Raw genomic sequence first — 15731 nt, 5'->3', positions numbered from 1 at the left:
ACTGGCAGCATGAAACACAACTGGCCCTGGCACTGCAGAACATAAGTGGCTCTGGCACTGTGAGCCAAGGATAAGCCTGGGCCTGACATGGATAAACGGACCAAAAGAGGGAAAAATAATAGAGTTTCAATGGTTAAAAGATTTCAAATTGCGTCAAGAGGTCAATCTAGAAGTTATTTTTATGCAAGATTCAGCCAGATACTGCAAACTGCCACAATATGGCAAACAACCAACAGTGTTTCTGGAAACCCTAAAAGACATCCAGTGTTCTATAAAATTTTACTTATTAAGTCTGTTTTTCAGAGACATGAAACCTTCAGATTGTTCCAATGCCAGAGAATCTCTGAAACCCAGAGATACTGGACTCTCCAAATATAACAACTGGTTACATTAGTTCATCCTTTGCCCCTTAATAGCAATGCCCTTTTTGCAGCCGTGAAGCAGTTAGAAAAGTCATTGTCCAGATATCCCTCAAGACTGAGAGACAATTATCAAATGAGAGGGAGAAACTGTAACCGAGAAATTAGATTTAAGGGATGATTTTGATTACTGAAACATTCCTTTTTGCTTTCTGGGATACTGAAATACACAGGGGAATATACCCGAAAGCCCTAAAGTATAATTCAGCTGCCCTGATATCTGAAATAAGTATAAAAGCCTTTATCCTGTACCTTTGCGACTATAAAAGCTATTTCACCCGTTATCTGGTCATTCTCTTGTAAAACAAAGGCCTTAATGTTAATGAAGTGGGCCATTAACTACTTCCTTCCTTTCGTTTACATCTTTAGTACTGAAGTGATAGCTCTGCCTCCCCTCCTTTCAACTTAAGTTCTCCTCTTGAAAAGATAATGATAACACTTGTCTCCTTTTCTGCTTTGAACTTACTATCAGAAATGACCTTATTTTCTCTTCCTAAAAATCCTTAAAAATCTTGAAACACCTAAACTCAGGGAGACAGATTTTGGGCTGTTAGGCTCTCTGCTCTCCTACCAAGCAAGTAGTAATAAACTCTTTCTTTTCTCTCTCTGAAAAAAAGAACGGCTAGAGAACCAGAAACACACGAATATAAAGAGGTTAAACAACCCACTTTTACACAGTCAGTGGGTCAAAGAAGAAACTGCCAAAGAAATCAGTAAACATCTTAAAATGAATGAAAACAAAAACACAGCATAACAAAACTTAAGGGGTTCAGCAAAGGCAGTGCACTAAAAGAAAAATTCACAGCCTTCAAAGCCTATTATAAAAAGAAGGAAAACGCTAAAATAAAAGCCCTAGCTGAAACACTGAGAAACTAGAGAAAGAACAGCAAACTAATCCCAAAGCAAGGAGAAAGAAATAGCAAAGATTAGAGCAGAAATAAATGAAACTAAGAACAACAAAACAACAGAGAGAAGCAATAAAACCAAAAGTTGGTTCTTAGAGAAGTTTAATGAAATTGACAAACACTTTAGACTGAGAAAGAAAAAAAAGAGAGTGAAGACGCAAATATATATAACATCAGAAATGAAGAGGGAGTCACTACCTCAGAACCTGGAGAAATAAAAAAGGTCATAGGAGGATATTATAAACAACTGTATACCAACAAACTTTAATTATCAGAGGAGGAAATCAAGACAAAAAATATCTTTCACAATAGTACCTAAAAAATTCAAATATCTAGGAATAAACTTAGCCAAGGATACAAGGAACCAGTATACAGAAAACTACAAAACATTGCTAAAAGATACCAAAGAAGAATTAAACAAATGGAAAGGCATTCCTTGTTCATTGATTGGAAGGCTAATTGTTGCTAAAATGTCAGTTGTGTCCAAATTAATCCACAGATTTAATGCTATACCCATCAAAATTCCAATAGTTTACATTACTGAAATGGAAAAGCTAATTATCAAATATATTTGGGAGAGATGGAGATCTTGAATAGCTGAAAACATCTTGAAAAAGAAGACTGAAGTGAAAGGATGTGCTGGTTTGAATCTGTTATGTACCCCAGAAAAGGCTGGGGGCAGACCTATTGTAGATAAGACTTTTCAGTTAGGCTATTTCAATTGAGGTGTGATTGAGACCATTCAAGGTGTATCTTAATACTTCACTGGAGTCCTATATGAAAGATAAAAGGCAGATAAGTTTGGAGGGGAAAAAAAAAACACCCAGAGACATCTGGAGAGAGCCACTGAAACAGAACCAGGAGAGAAGGACCCAGCAGGTGTCACCAGGTGCCTTCCCATGTGACAGAGGAACCCTGGATGCCACCAGCCTTCTCTGAGAGAAGATATCTCCCACCTGATGCCTCACTTTGGACATTTTCATGGATTTAGGAATATAAATGTATAACCTAATAAATCTATATTGAAAAAGCCAACCATTTCTGGTATATTGCATTCTAGCAGCTTTAGCAAACCAAAACAGAGGACTAATACTTCCTGATTTCAAAGCATATTGTAAGGCCACAATGGTAAAAACAGCATGGTACTGGCATAAAGACAGAAGAAAATGGAATAAAATTTAGAGTTCAGACACAGACCCTCAGGTCTATGGTCAATTTATTGGTGGCAGGGCTCCAAAGCCCGCTCCACTGCAACAGAACAGTCTCTTCAATAAATGGTGCTAGTAGAACTGGTTATTCCTATCCTAAATGAAAGAAGAACCCTATCTCACTCCCTACACAAAAATCAACTCAAAATGGATTAAAGACCTAAATATATGAGTCAGAAACATAAAACTCCTAGAAGAAAATATAGGAAAACATCTTCAAGATCTAGTGATAGGTAAACAGTTTTCTAGATTGTACAACCATAGCACATGCAATTAAAGAAAACTGAATATTTCTGTGCTTCAAAGAACTTTATCAAAAGGGTGAAAAAGCAGCTTACTCAACAGGAGACAATATTTGGAAACATATGTCTGACAAGGGCCTGATATACGAAGAAATACTACAGCTAAACGATAAAAAGATAAACAACCCAATCAAAAAATGAGCTAAAGATGTGAATAGACATTTTTCCAAAGAGGAAATGCAAATGGGTAAAAACCACATGGAAAGATTTTCATCTTAACTAGTTATTAGGGAAGTGCAAATCAAATCCACAATGAGATCATTTCACACCTATTAAAATGGCCACTATTAAATAACAGAAACTACAAGCGCTGGAGAGAATGTAGAGAACTAAGAACACTTATTAATTGCTAGTAGGAATGTAAAATGGTATAGCCGCTGTGGAAGGCAGTTTAGGAGTCTTTCAGAAAGCTAAGTATAAGAGTTGCCCTACAATTCAGCAATTCCATTACTCGGTATATACCCAGAAGAACTGAAAGCAGGGATGCAAATAGACATTGTGCACCGATGTTCATGGTGGCTCCATTCACAATTGCCAAAGGATGAAATCAACCCAGGTGTCCATCAACTGAGGAATGGACAAACAAAATGTGGTATATACATATGATGGAATATTATTCAGCAGTAAAAAGGAATGATGTCCTGAAGTATGTGACAACACAGATGAACCTTGGGGACATTACACTGAGTGAAATAAGTTGGACATAAAAGGATAAATATTTATGATCTCACTAAATGAACTGATTACACTACATAAACTCACAGACATAGAATCCAGGATACAGCTTACCAAGAGACAGAATGAGGCTAGAGAATAGGGAGCGGCTGCTTAAAACATGCAGAAATTTTAACTAGGCTGAATTTAAATGAGTGGAAATATATAGAGATGATGGTAGCAATCACTGTAAGTATAATTAGCAGTGCTGAACTGTGTGTGAAGCTGACTGATAGTGGAAGTTTAGAGTCATATGTCACCAGAAGGAAAGCCAGAGGTTAAAACATGGAGTATAACTCAGTAAATCTTGTGGAAAACAATGGCTGAGATTAAAGTATAAATATAAAAAATTTCTTCCATGAACTAGAATAAATACATGAAACTTTTATAAGGAGTTAATAAGAGTGGTATATGGGAAAAAATGCACCTGTTGAAAACTACAGTAGGGAGTACAGGGTATGCGATGTTTTGGGTTTTCTCATTTTCCTTTTTTTTTTCCTAGAGTAATTTAAATGTTTTAAAAATGATTATGGTGATGAAAGCTCAACTATATGATGATACTTTGACTCATTAATTGTATACTTTGGATGGACTGTATGATGTGTGAATATATCTCAATAAAATAGCATTTTAAAAGGAATACAAGCCTTAAATTATAAGGCAGAAAGAGCTTAAGAAAATTCAACATTCTCTAAGACTATATAACTTGCAGCTGAAGAAAAATGTGTTAACTGTCAATAGATGGATAGAAAGTAGCTAATGAAATAAATGCCAGATGATAAGCATTTATACACAAACATATACACAGAAAGATCAAGTAACAATGAGGCCAAGAAATGTGAAACTTTCAACAACTTGTACATAAGAATGCTGCCCACCTCTTCTAGGCATTGCTACGGGACTTGTGCATTCCTTGTGTACCTCAAACCAGGCTTTCTAGGTCCCCACAGAGCGTCCTAAAATAACAGAACAAGTATCTCACATAAGGGGTATCTGGGACTAATGGACTTGTTTTGTGAGATAGGAAATATTTGTTTTTTCCTACAAATAATTTGTTAGAATAGCATTATATGCAAAAAAGGCATCTTTTCAACAAATGGTACTGGACATCACTAGACATGTACTAGAATGGGAAAACCTGACAATCCTAAGTGCTGATGAGGATATAGAACAATCAGAATTTTCAGATATTGCCAGTAAGAAGGAAAAATGATAAAGCGACCTTAAAATCAACTTGGCAGTTTCTTAGAAAAACTTAAATATACACTAACCATGTGATCCAGCAATCACTCCTACTATTTACAAAAGAGAAACAAAAACTTAGGTCCACTCAAAAATCAGCACAAAAATATTGACAGTAGCTTTACTCATAATCACCAAAAGCTGCCAATGACCTAAATATCCTTCAAGTGGTGAATAGATAGGGTACATCATACAGTGGAATATTACTCAACAATATAAAAAGAACAAACTACTAATACATGCAAGCAACACGGATAAATCTCAAATTCATTAAGCTATGTGAAAGAAAGATTGGAAGTCTCATACTGTATAATTTCATTTCTAAAGCATTATGAAAAAGGCAAAATGAAAACCAGCCAGTGGTTGCCAAGAATCGATTACAAAGCAATACAAGAGAATTATGGAGGGTGTTGAAACTGTTCTATATCCTGATTGTGGTAGCAGTTACAAGATAGCATGGATTTGTCAGAACTCAAACTGTACACTTATAAGGGTGAACTTTACTATAAGTGGTACCTCAATTTTTAAGAAAGCATTACATATTAATGCTAAAATCAAAATAAAACAAAAGGGCAAGAAGTATAAAATAACCTATCTTCATCCTCTACTTTATAAATAGAACCACTGTTAAGTTTTATAGTACTTTCCTCATAGGAAATTCAGTACTTGCTAAAGTTAATATTTTTGCCTGATATTCATAAGGATCACTTCACATTATAAATACTCTCAATAAGACTTAAAGATAAGATTTCATTTCACATTTGCACTGACAGATTTGGTGGTCTTTCCCCAGTTGTTTTCAAATAAACAGTTTGTTAAGATTATCAGTAGAAGGCTTTTCAGTGTAAAATGTCTTAGTGTTAACCTACCTTTGGAACTATTTGTGAAAGCTGCTGGACATCCATTGTATCAATTTCTTCTCCTGAGACTGACTGGGAAGTTTTGGAATATAATCCCAGACGACTGGCTAAAGTAAAAAGTAAGAGAAAATGTAATTAACCAATTGTTTTTGCTTAATGGGGAAGTCAACAGAGAACTCATTTAATATGATTTATGTTATCTGCTCTCTTTCTTTGTAACAATAAAGCATATCTATATCAAGGGTTCATGAGACAAATTATTAGGAAGACAAACTTATCTGAATCAGTAAAAAGTCTGGGGTTTTCATTTGACTATTGTGTTTTGTTTTTTTATGTAAGAAAAGGGAGTTTTCACTATGTAAGCCAGTATACATGAGAAATGAAGCTAAAACAAATTCTGCTCAGCAGCTTAATTGTCATGAAGATCAGATTACACAGTGGAGTGTCTAAAGCCAGACAAAACGGGACTAGATCTGGGACAATCATGTAGTTGTATATACATGAAAATAAATGTTGAGGCGTTTTTCTAGGTATGATCTTTCTAAAATTATGTGTCTAGAAAAGTTGATAACTCTTGCCCTACCTTCTTCTCCAAATTAATAAAATCAGAATTAATGGAGTTTAACAAACTGTTTAAATTTATCAGTTATGAATTAAAATTTCAAAGCATTAAGAAACTGAATTTCAATTTCAACTCATGTTTTTCCCTTATTATTTCTTAAGGGAGTCTTAAATGCCATTAAAATGAGATAGATAAAATAAAAATAGATATACTACTATTGAGAATAGAAATATAAACACAGGCTACTTTCTTCCAATTAGGTAGGCGTCTATTTTGAAAATTATACTTAAGTAGAAAGGAAAAACTAAATTTCAAGTTTCCTTTGACATTCATGATCTGGTGCTTTTGTCTGTCAGCACAGTAGTAATCAGAGACTTGAAAATAATCAAATAGCCTTTTGTGAATAAAACAGACATGATTTCACAAATATTCAGCTATTTATTTTCAATAATAGTATGATTTTTAATCTATTTCTGTGACCAATATAAGTGCATGAGCAAACAAATGAGTAGATGATTAGATTTTAATTTTATCACCTCAATATTTCATAGTCACAATTCATGCAAATGGTTCACAAAACTATGTAATGGAGTATTTTAAGAAAAAAACAAAAACAAAAAGAGTAGCTTAATGATACCAATCGCAACTGCAGTCTCCTGTGAGTCTCCAGTAATCATTTTTATTGATACTCCTGAGGCAATGAGTGTTGTCACAGCTTCTTTCACCCCAGTCCTAGGAGGATCAATGATTCCCACCAGGCCAAGAAATGTCAGCTGTCCAAGTTCAGGACCAGAAGCCAAAGCAAGAACTTTGGAAACAATGATAAAATCCAAGTAAGAAAATAGGAGTCAAAAACATTAGAATGTAGCTGATAAAGTAAAACCTGGAGACAGTAACACTTCTCAAATACATCACTTAAGACTATAATATCATGTGTACTTATATAATCTTTCACAATCAAAATTATAACATACTATGACACTTCAGTGGTTGTGGATATGGGTTGCTTTAAGCTAATAAAAATTAAGTCTAAGGAACTATTAAGCAGAAAAGTCATGTGAGGAATAATACAGAATTTCTTCACATAGAACCATATACATATACTTTCAACAGAACTACTCACTCTTTAGAAAATGTAATTAATTATCTGGAGAAATTATGAGTTTGTTAAGCTCTAAAGTCAGTTTCAAACTGACTTTGAAGGTGGCGTCTGCTAACGAATCCTCACCTTTCTATTTTGTAAGTCTTCAGAAAAATCCAATAGCTTAAAGAGAAGGCCATATTAAGTAATTATAACAGCCTGTATCAATTTCATACATGATCTCTGGGGAGGTCGCAATAAACAATAAAGTGGTTATGGTTATAAAGCCATCAATACCAACAACAGTTTACATTCTAACATTCTTTCCGTAACATCAACTGACAAGTCTTATTTGTAACTTTTATTCTCTTAGAGAATATAAATAACACCAACACATCATTACTTATACTTAGTTTCCTATCATACCCAGATACTTAAAATATAGCACAAAGTATTATTCATTCCCAAATATTTAAAATATTCTCAGAATTCTGGAACCTCTGGTAACTCCACTTTGGACCAGAGAGATGTGCCTCGAACTGGGATAATATTAGACTGAACACACAAAATATCACAAATCAAACATAAATACCTCATAGGGGAAATAAAATGTCCCAGGGAAACCATATGAATTATACATTCTTCATCAAGTTTAAGGTATGGAGGATCAGATATATTTGGAAAGCCAAGGTTTACAGGTAAATGACTTATTTTTCCAATGTAAGAGACATACCTAGCCATTTACATTGTGATGTGTACCCTGCAGGCTTTTAATCTGGAGAGAATGAGTCACTTTAGCGTCACTGGTGCTGGGACAGAGGGAGATGGCACCAGAAAGAGACACTAATATGAATTTGCATGTTAGCAAATCCTAAAAAAAGTGACATCAGCTATAGACATTCCCAATGGAGGGATGCCACTCTCCTAGAGACACACTAGCCTTGATACCTTAGTCTTCTTTAAAGACCTTATATTTATTTGCTTACTTCTTTAGCAGTAACAAAGAACTACTGTCACGCTCTGGGACAAGAGGTAGACTTCTTTGGTGTGGAGTGCCCCTGTCTAAAGCATAAAACAAAATATACTCTGATTTTAAAATTAAGGATGACCATATATTTCTAAACATCAACAATGAATAATCACAAAATGAAATGTAGAAAACAATTGCATTAACAGTAGCATCTAAAAGAAGAAAATAACTGGGAATAAATTTAACCAAGATGTAAAGGACTTGTATGCAGAAAACTACAAATCATTACTGAAAGAAATTAAAGAAACTCTAAATAAATGGAAAGATATTCTGTGCTCACAGACTGGAAGACAATATCATCAAGATGTCAATATGATGCAAAGTGATTCACAGATTTAATGCAATCTCAATAGAAATTCAAACAGCATTCTTTGCAGAAATGGAAAATCTAATTATCAAATTCGTGTGAAAGGGCATAAAGGACCACAAATAGCCAAAACCATCTTGAAAAAGAAAAAAAAAATTGAAGGATTCACCATTCCCAATTTCAAAACTTAACTATAAAGACATGTAGTAATGGTATAAGAGCAAACATACAGATCAATGGAATAGACTTGAGAGCACAGAAGTAAGCCCACACATCTATGGCCAACAGATTTCTGATGAGACAATCAAGTCCACTCAATAGGAAAGAACAGTCTCTACGACAGAGAGTGCTGGGAAACCTGGATATTCACATGCATAAGAAGGAAAGTGGGACCTTACCTCACATAATATACAAACTAATTCAAAATGGAACGACATACATATAAGAATCAAAACTATAAAACTCTTAGAAGAAAACGGAAACATCTTCTGGACCCTGTGTTAGGCAATGGTTCTTAGGTTTTACAACAAAAGCACAAGCAACAAGAGAAAAAAATATATATGTCAGACTTCATCAAAATGAATAACTTTCGTGTATCTAAGAACATAATCAAAGAAGTGAAAAGACAACTAACAAAATGGTAGGAAATATTTAGAAATATATGTCTGGTAAGGATTTAATATACAGAATATATAAAGAACACCTATAACACAGTAACAATAAGACGACCCAATTTAAAAATGGGCAGAGGAATTGAATAGACATTTCTCCAAAGAAGACACACAAATGACCAATCAGCCCAAGAAGAGATGTTCAACATTATTAATCATTAAAGAAATGCAAATCAAAACCATAACGATATAGCACCTCACATCCACTAGAATGACTATCACTAAAAAAAAAAAAAACAAACCAAAACAGAAAATAACTGTGGGTGAGGATGTGGAGAAATAGGACTCCTTGCACACCGTTGGTGAGAAAGTAAAAGGGTGTAGCTGCTGTGGAAAACAGCTTGGCAATTCCTGAAAAATTAAAAATAGAGCTATCACAGATATGGCCTCTTTCTCTCCAAGCCCAACTCTGCAAGGAAAATCATTACCCTCTCCCCTATGTGGGACATGACATTCACGGGTGAAAATCTCCCTGACAACATGGGACAGGAGTCCCAGATGAGCCTGGTCCTGGCACCATGGGGCTGAAAAGAAGGATAATAAAAAAAGGTACCAGTTGCTTAAGAGAGTTCAAATAGAGTCAAGAGGATATTCTGGAGGCTACTCTTAATGTAAGCTTCAGCTAGATTATTGCCTACTGCCATAATTTGCCAAACCCCAACCAACATCATTCCTGTTGACTCTTAAGAACACCTAGAGCTCTGAGACTCTTTCAAAGTTTGATGCACTAAATTTACTTTCCTGGAATCTATAACTTCCAGAGGGTTCCTAGGCCAGAAACCCAGAGGGAACAGCCTCTCCAAGATTATCAACTAATTATACCCTCCTATTCTTTACGACTCCCCTTCTCAACCTGTGAAGTCAAAATGGGCATAGCCCAAAGATCCCTATAGATTGGGAGAAGGATCAAAGGAGAAGGAGGAGTTATAACAGAGAAAACAGGATTTAACAAATGAGTATGACTGCTGAAATCACTACACTGATATTTCTTTTAGCCGCCAGTGTTTTGGAGTAGCTAGAAGGAAAAAATTAGTGAATGCTAACCCATAACAAACTCTGAAATCTGTTCCACAACTATTTGCTGAAGCAATAATTAGAAACTTGTTGCTTTTTCTTTCTTTTCTTTGTATATATGTTATATTTCAAACTTTAAAAAAAATGTAAAAAAAGAAATAAAACACTTAGGACAGATTTAACTTAAGAATGTATAGGACTTGTACACCAAAACCACAAAACACTACTGAAAAAAATTAAAGAAGACCTAAATAAATGGAAGGATATACTGTATTCATAGACTGGAAGATTTAAACTTGGTAAGGTGTCAGGACTCTCCAAAGCGATCTACAAAGTCAATGCAACCTCCCAACAAAATCCCAAAGGAAATTTTTACAGAAACAGAAAAGCAAAAATGAGTATCATAATGTGGAATTGCAAGGAACTCTGAACAGCCAAAACAATCTTGAAGAAAAACTACCTGATTTCAAAACTTACTAACATGCTATAGTAATAAAACATTGGGGTCAAGTACAAGGACAGACATATAGTTCAGTTAAATAGAGCTGAGAGCCCAAAAATAAACCCATACACCTAGGATCAATTCATTTTCTAGCACGGCATCAAATCCATTCAACACACAGACCTGGGACAACGGAACACTGACATGGAGAAGAATCAAAGTGGACCCTTGCCTTATACTACAGAGGAACATGAATTTGAGATGGATTTAAAGACCTAAATATAAGAACCAAAACTAGAAGAAGAAATCATAGAAGTAAATCTTCATGTCTTTGGATTTGGCTATGGTTTCTTAAAAATGATATATATAAAAAACCAACAAGAAACAGAAGGGAAAATAGATAAATCAGACTTTGTCAATTTAAGTACTTTGTGCATCAAAAGGTTCAAGAGAGTGAAAAGGCAAAACAGAAGGAGAGAAAGCATTTGCAAATCATATATCTAGCAAGGGTCTAATATCCATAATATGTAAAGAACTCAAAATTCAACAACAAAAAGACAAACCACTACCCAACTAAAAATTTAGCGAAGGTTTTGAATAGGCAGTTATCTAAAAAAGATATAAAGTGGCAACAAGCCTATGAAAAGATGCTCAACAGAATCAAGGAAACGCAAATCAAAATCACAAGATGCCACTTCAGACTTATTTAAGACGGCTATAGTTTAAAAAAAAACAAAGGTAAACAGCAAGGATGTAGCAAAATTGGAACTCTTGTACATTGCTGGTGGAAATGGAAAATGGTGGAAAAGAATTTGGCAGTTTCTCAAGAAGTTAAACAGAATTACCATACGACCTAGCAATTCCACTCCTAAATACATACTCCAAAAAGTGAAAAGTAGGAACTCAAAAACTTGATCATGAGTATTCACAGCAGAACTATTAAAATAGCCAAAGATGGAAACATCTCAAATGCCCATAAATTTATGAATAAATAAATATGGTAAATTCATATAATGGAAAAACATTCAGCCATAAAAAGAAAAGCAGAACTGAAACATGCTACAACATAGATGAACCTTGAAAACTTAAGCTAAGTGAAAGAAGCCAGACACACAAAAGGACACATACTGTTACAACTTCATTTATACAAAATATCCAGAATAGGCAATTCCAAAGTGGTAGAAAGCAGATTAGTAGTTGTAAGGGACTGGAGGGTGGTGGTGGAGGGGACAGAAGTGACTTCTTAATGGGTATGGTGTTTCCTTTTGAGGTTGATGAAAATGTTCTAGAACTAGATAGTGGTGATGATCAAATAACACTGTTAAAGTACAAAATGTCACTGAATTGTACACAACATATTTAAGATGATGAACTTTGTTATGTATATTTTAATCACAATTTTAAAAATCCACGTGTGGAAAAAAAAAAATAGAGCTACCATATGACCTGGCAATTCCATTTCTAAATATACACCGAAATGAAATGAAAGCAGGGACTCACATAGCTGTACACCAATGTTCATAACAGGGTTATTCACAATAGCCAAAAAGTGAAAGCAAACCAAAAGCCCATCAGCAGATGAACGGAGATAAATAAAATGTGATATATCCATAAATGGAATATTACTCAGCCTTAAAAAGGGACGAAGTTGTGATATATACCACACTACATGGGTGAACTTAGAAGACATCGTTTTAAGTGAAATAAGTCACACACAAAGGGACAGATTTTGTCTCTTCATATATCCCACTTACATGAAATAGCTAGAATATGCACACGTATGAAGACAAAGTAGAAAACAGGTGGCTGGTACACGATACCACTAGCAATATGTTAATGCCTAATGGTACACATGATATCACTTCTGTATGGGCTGATGGGAAAGTTCTGGCAATGGATGGTGATGAGGACAATACAGCATTGTGAATGTGATTAAGCTCACTGAATGGTACTATTTGGGAACAGCTGAGATGGGAAAAGTTTGTTGTATGTGTTTCCACAATTGCAGAAGAAAAGAAAAGAGCAACTAACTGAACAGACAGTGACAATTAAATACAATACACGATCCTAGATGGATCTAATAATGATAGAGAAAAGGTCAAAATGGACATTACTGGGACACATGAAAAATCTGGAGTATCAATGAAAGTTTTATATCAATGTTCAAAATCTTGAATTTGATAAACTGTATGTCAGGTGGTGTGGTGGTTAAGTTCAGGTGTCAACTTGGCCAGGTGAAGGTGCCTAGTTTTATTGCTGCAGACATGAGCCAACGGCATGTGAACCTCATCTGTTGCTGATTACATCTGAAGTCGGCTAGGAGGCATGTCTGCTGCTTAAATGAGAGAGCTCAAAGTAGCACAGCCAAAGCAAAGCAGCTCAGTATACCTCATTTCAGCACTCACAGCTCAGCTAAGGCGTTTGAAGATGCATAAAGGAATCACCCGGGAGAAAGTTGTTGGAACCCAGAAGCCTGGAGAGAAGGCCAGCAGAGATCACCCTGTGCCTTCCCAAGTAAGAAAGAACCTCAGTTGAAAGTTAGCTGCCTTTCCTCTGAAGAACTATACATTAACTAAATAAATCCCCTTTTACTGAAAGCCAATCCATCTCTGGTGTGTTGCATTCTGGCAGCTAGCAAACTAGAACAAGTAGTTACATAAGTGAACCCTTGTTCTTAGGAAATATACATGAAGTATTGTGATTTCAAGCAGCATAATAAACATTCTACTCTCAAATGTTTAGATAATTGATAGGCATGCAGGAAGACAGATAGATGATATAAGATAGATGAACTGGTAGAATGATACAGCAAATTTGGCAGGATGTTAAAATTTGTAAATATGGGTACAGGGCAGAGGGTACAATGGAGTTTTTAATGTGGGCTGAGTTTTAGTTTTCAACTGTCCTTTAAGTTTGAAATTATTTTAAAATAAATAGTTCAAACACAAAATTAAGGACCACATGCATTTTATTAGGCAACTTGAATTTTCTAAGTTGCAGCATAAATACTTATCAACCTTAAATTATGACTATTTCTGTTTCTCACTCTGGTAAATTCAGGAAGAAAAGGGGAGTGGCACACAAAGAGTAGAAAATTGGAAGACATAAGGAAGTAAGAGACATGGCCAGAATATTTTCAAAAGCCCTATAAAACAAAGATTTCTCTCCTCTGCCAAATCTAGTCTATTTCACAATGTTACAACACCAAACCACATAAACACAATCCTCCACAACCCTTCAGATAAAAAGAAGTATTCAAAATAAAAAAGCATACAAATTTTTGTTTCAAAAATGAAAGAAAAACAGGGAGTGTATATGGACATTTAAGACCTCTTTAATAAAGGTCTCTAAATTAATCCTGTCTGTGAAATCCTCTCGCTGCAGGCTGTAAGAGTAAAAAAATCTGCCCTTAAATAAAGCCATGAGGATATCCCCACTGTACACTCCTGATACCTTCCCAAACCTAGCTGGTTGTAAGAACAAAAATCCTATATAAACCTATTCAAATTAAAACCAATGAAAAACCCTTGCTGAAGGGAACCACAGATAAGAACATTTTTTTATATAACTTGTTTCTTTTCTCCCAAAATTACAGTGTTTGACTTCCATTTTGTTAAAATAATAAAAATAAGTAAGCCAACTCTTCCACTTTTCTTGAGAGATTTTATAGGTATGCATATACCCGACAAGCCAGATAACTATCCAGAAGGTAAAGAAACAAGTATGGCTTTAACCCCAATCTGCACACCATGTCCCTAAGACAACAGGCCTAACGTGTACATGCACATAACAGATCCTCTCTCCTCGTCATTGTTCAATCAACAGTATAAACATAGTGTCTGGACACTTTGCCTCACTGGGGAAAAACAAGGGAAGAAAATGGTAAATGAGGATAGAGTTAGCAATTAATTCCGTTTAAAAGGACAAATTAGAGACTTAAAATTACAATTTTTAGGAACTATTTTGAGTTCTATTAACAAATAAAGACAGCTAAAGTGATGAAATAAGGTGGGAATAGCATTACTTTATGTCTCTCCATCTCCCTTATCACAAAGTGAACACGTTAAAAATAAAATTTCTATTACCTATTCAGACTCCACTGCAGGTCTGGAAGAACCTAAGGTTTCATATGTATTTTTTTAATTCCCAACTTTCCATGTATTTGAGGCCAGCTAGGAAACTAAAACATAATTCAAAAAGGCAATAGTTCTACCACATCAGACAGCTCAGATGTGAAGCATGAATCCACCTGTAATTAAAAGGTACTACCTTTCTACCCAGGGGAATATCTGAAATGGCATTACCTCTGAGTCCTGCTGAGCCCATCCGTGCCTTCTCTTGTTGATACAGATCTCTCTGCTGCTGGGTAAGTGTCAAGGTTTGCCCTTTGCTGTGGTATGTAGTACAGTACTTAATCACCTGTTCATAAGCTCCCTTCATAAAACAAATCTCTGGTCTGTCCTAAGAAGAAAAACATACCAAATAAATTCAATTTCAATTTCAATTTATACATATCTACCATTGGAGTCTCAAAACAAGTGGCATGTACTTCTCATAATCCCTGGGAAATTTACTCAAGCACAAGGCTTGGAGCAGCACTGAAGATCAAAGGCTCACATTTGGGAGAATTTTATCCCCTCTAGAGAAAACCACATCTGCTCCCCAATCCAACACACATATGTTGAAGGTTATATTATAATAAGCCCTGAATTAGGCACTTTGGGATGATTTGGGGAAAGGCTAATAATATTTCCTTTTCTCACAGGAGAAGGAAAAAGATATAACATCAACCCACAATTAAATGGTACAGGCTCTCTAGTAGCCGTTTATATGTATGTGTGTGTGTGTATACATGTGTGTGTGTAGTTTGTGAGATTCCATTTAATCCTCATACTATGACATAATTAATGGTAATATCGCACTTCTTTTAATTTTTATCAGAGTAAAATAATATATAAAATTACTTATAAAAAA

General features: G+C 35.1%; 1 protein-coding gene across 10 annotated transcripts in view; it reads right to left on the bottom strand.

The window, feature by feature from the left end:
- ATP2C1 (ATPase secretory pathway Ca2+ transporting 1) overlaps window positions 1-15731 on the bottom strand; it is a 195254-nt gene that overhangs the window by 13832 nt on the left and 165691 nt on the right. For all 10 annotated transcript variants that reach the window (XM_077130098.1, XM_077130105.1, XM_077130097.1 and 7 more), the window contains 3 exons: window positions 15062-15218; window positions 6850-7020; window positions 5660-5757 (listed from right to left, as the gene is read on the bottom strand). In XM_077130098.1, the coding sequence (XP_076986213.1) occupies window positions 5660-5757; window positions 6850-7020; window positions 15062-15218 (426 nt within the window). The remainder of the gene's footprint in view (window positions 1-5659; window positions 5758-6849; window positions 7021-15061; window positions 15219-15731) is intronic.

This window comes from Tamandua tetradactyla, chromosome 15, assembly GCF_023851605.1.
Source record: "Tamandua tetradactyla isolate mTamTet1 chromosome 15, mTamTet1.pri, whole genome shotgun sequence".
NCBI lineage: Eukaryota > Metazoa > Chordata > Mammalia > Pilosa > Myrmecophagidae > Tamandua > Tamandua tetradactyla.
This window is presented reverse-complemented; position numbering and strand designations above follow the sequence as displayed.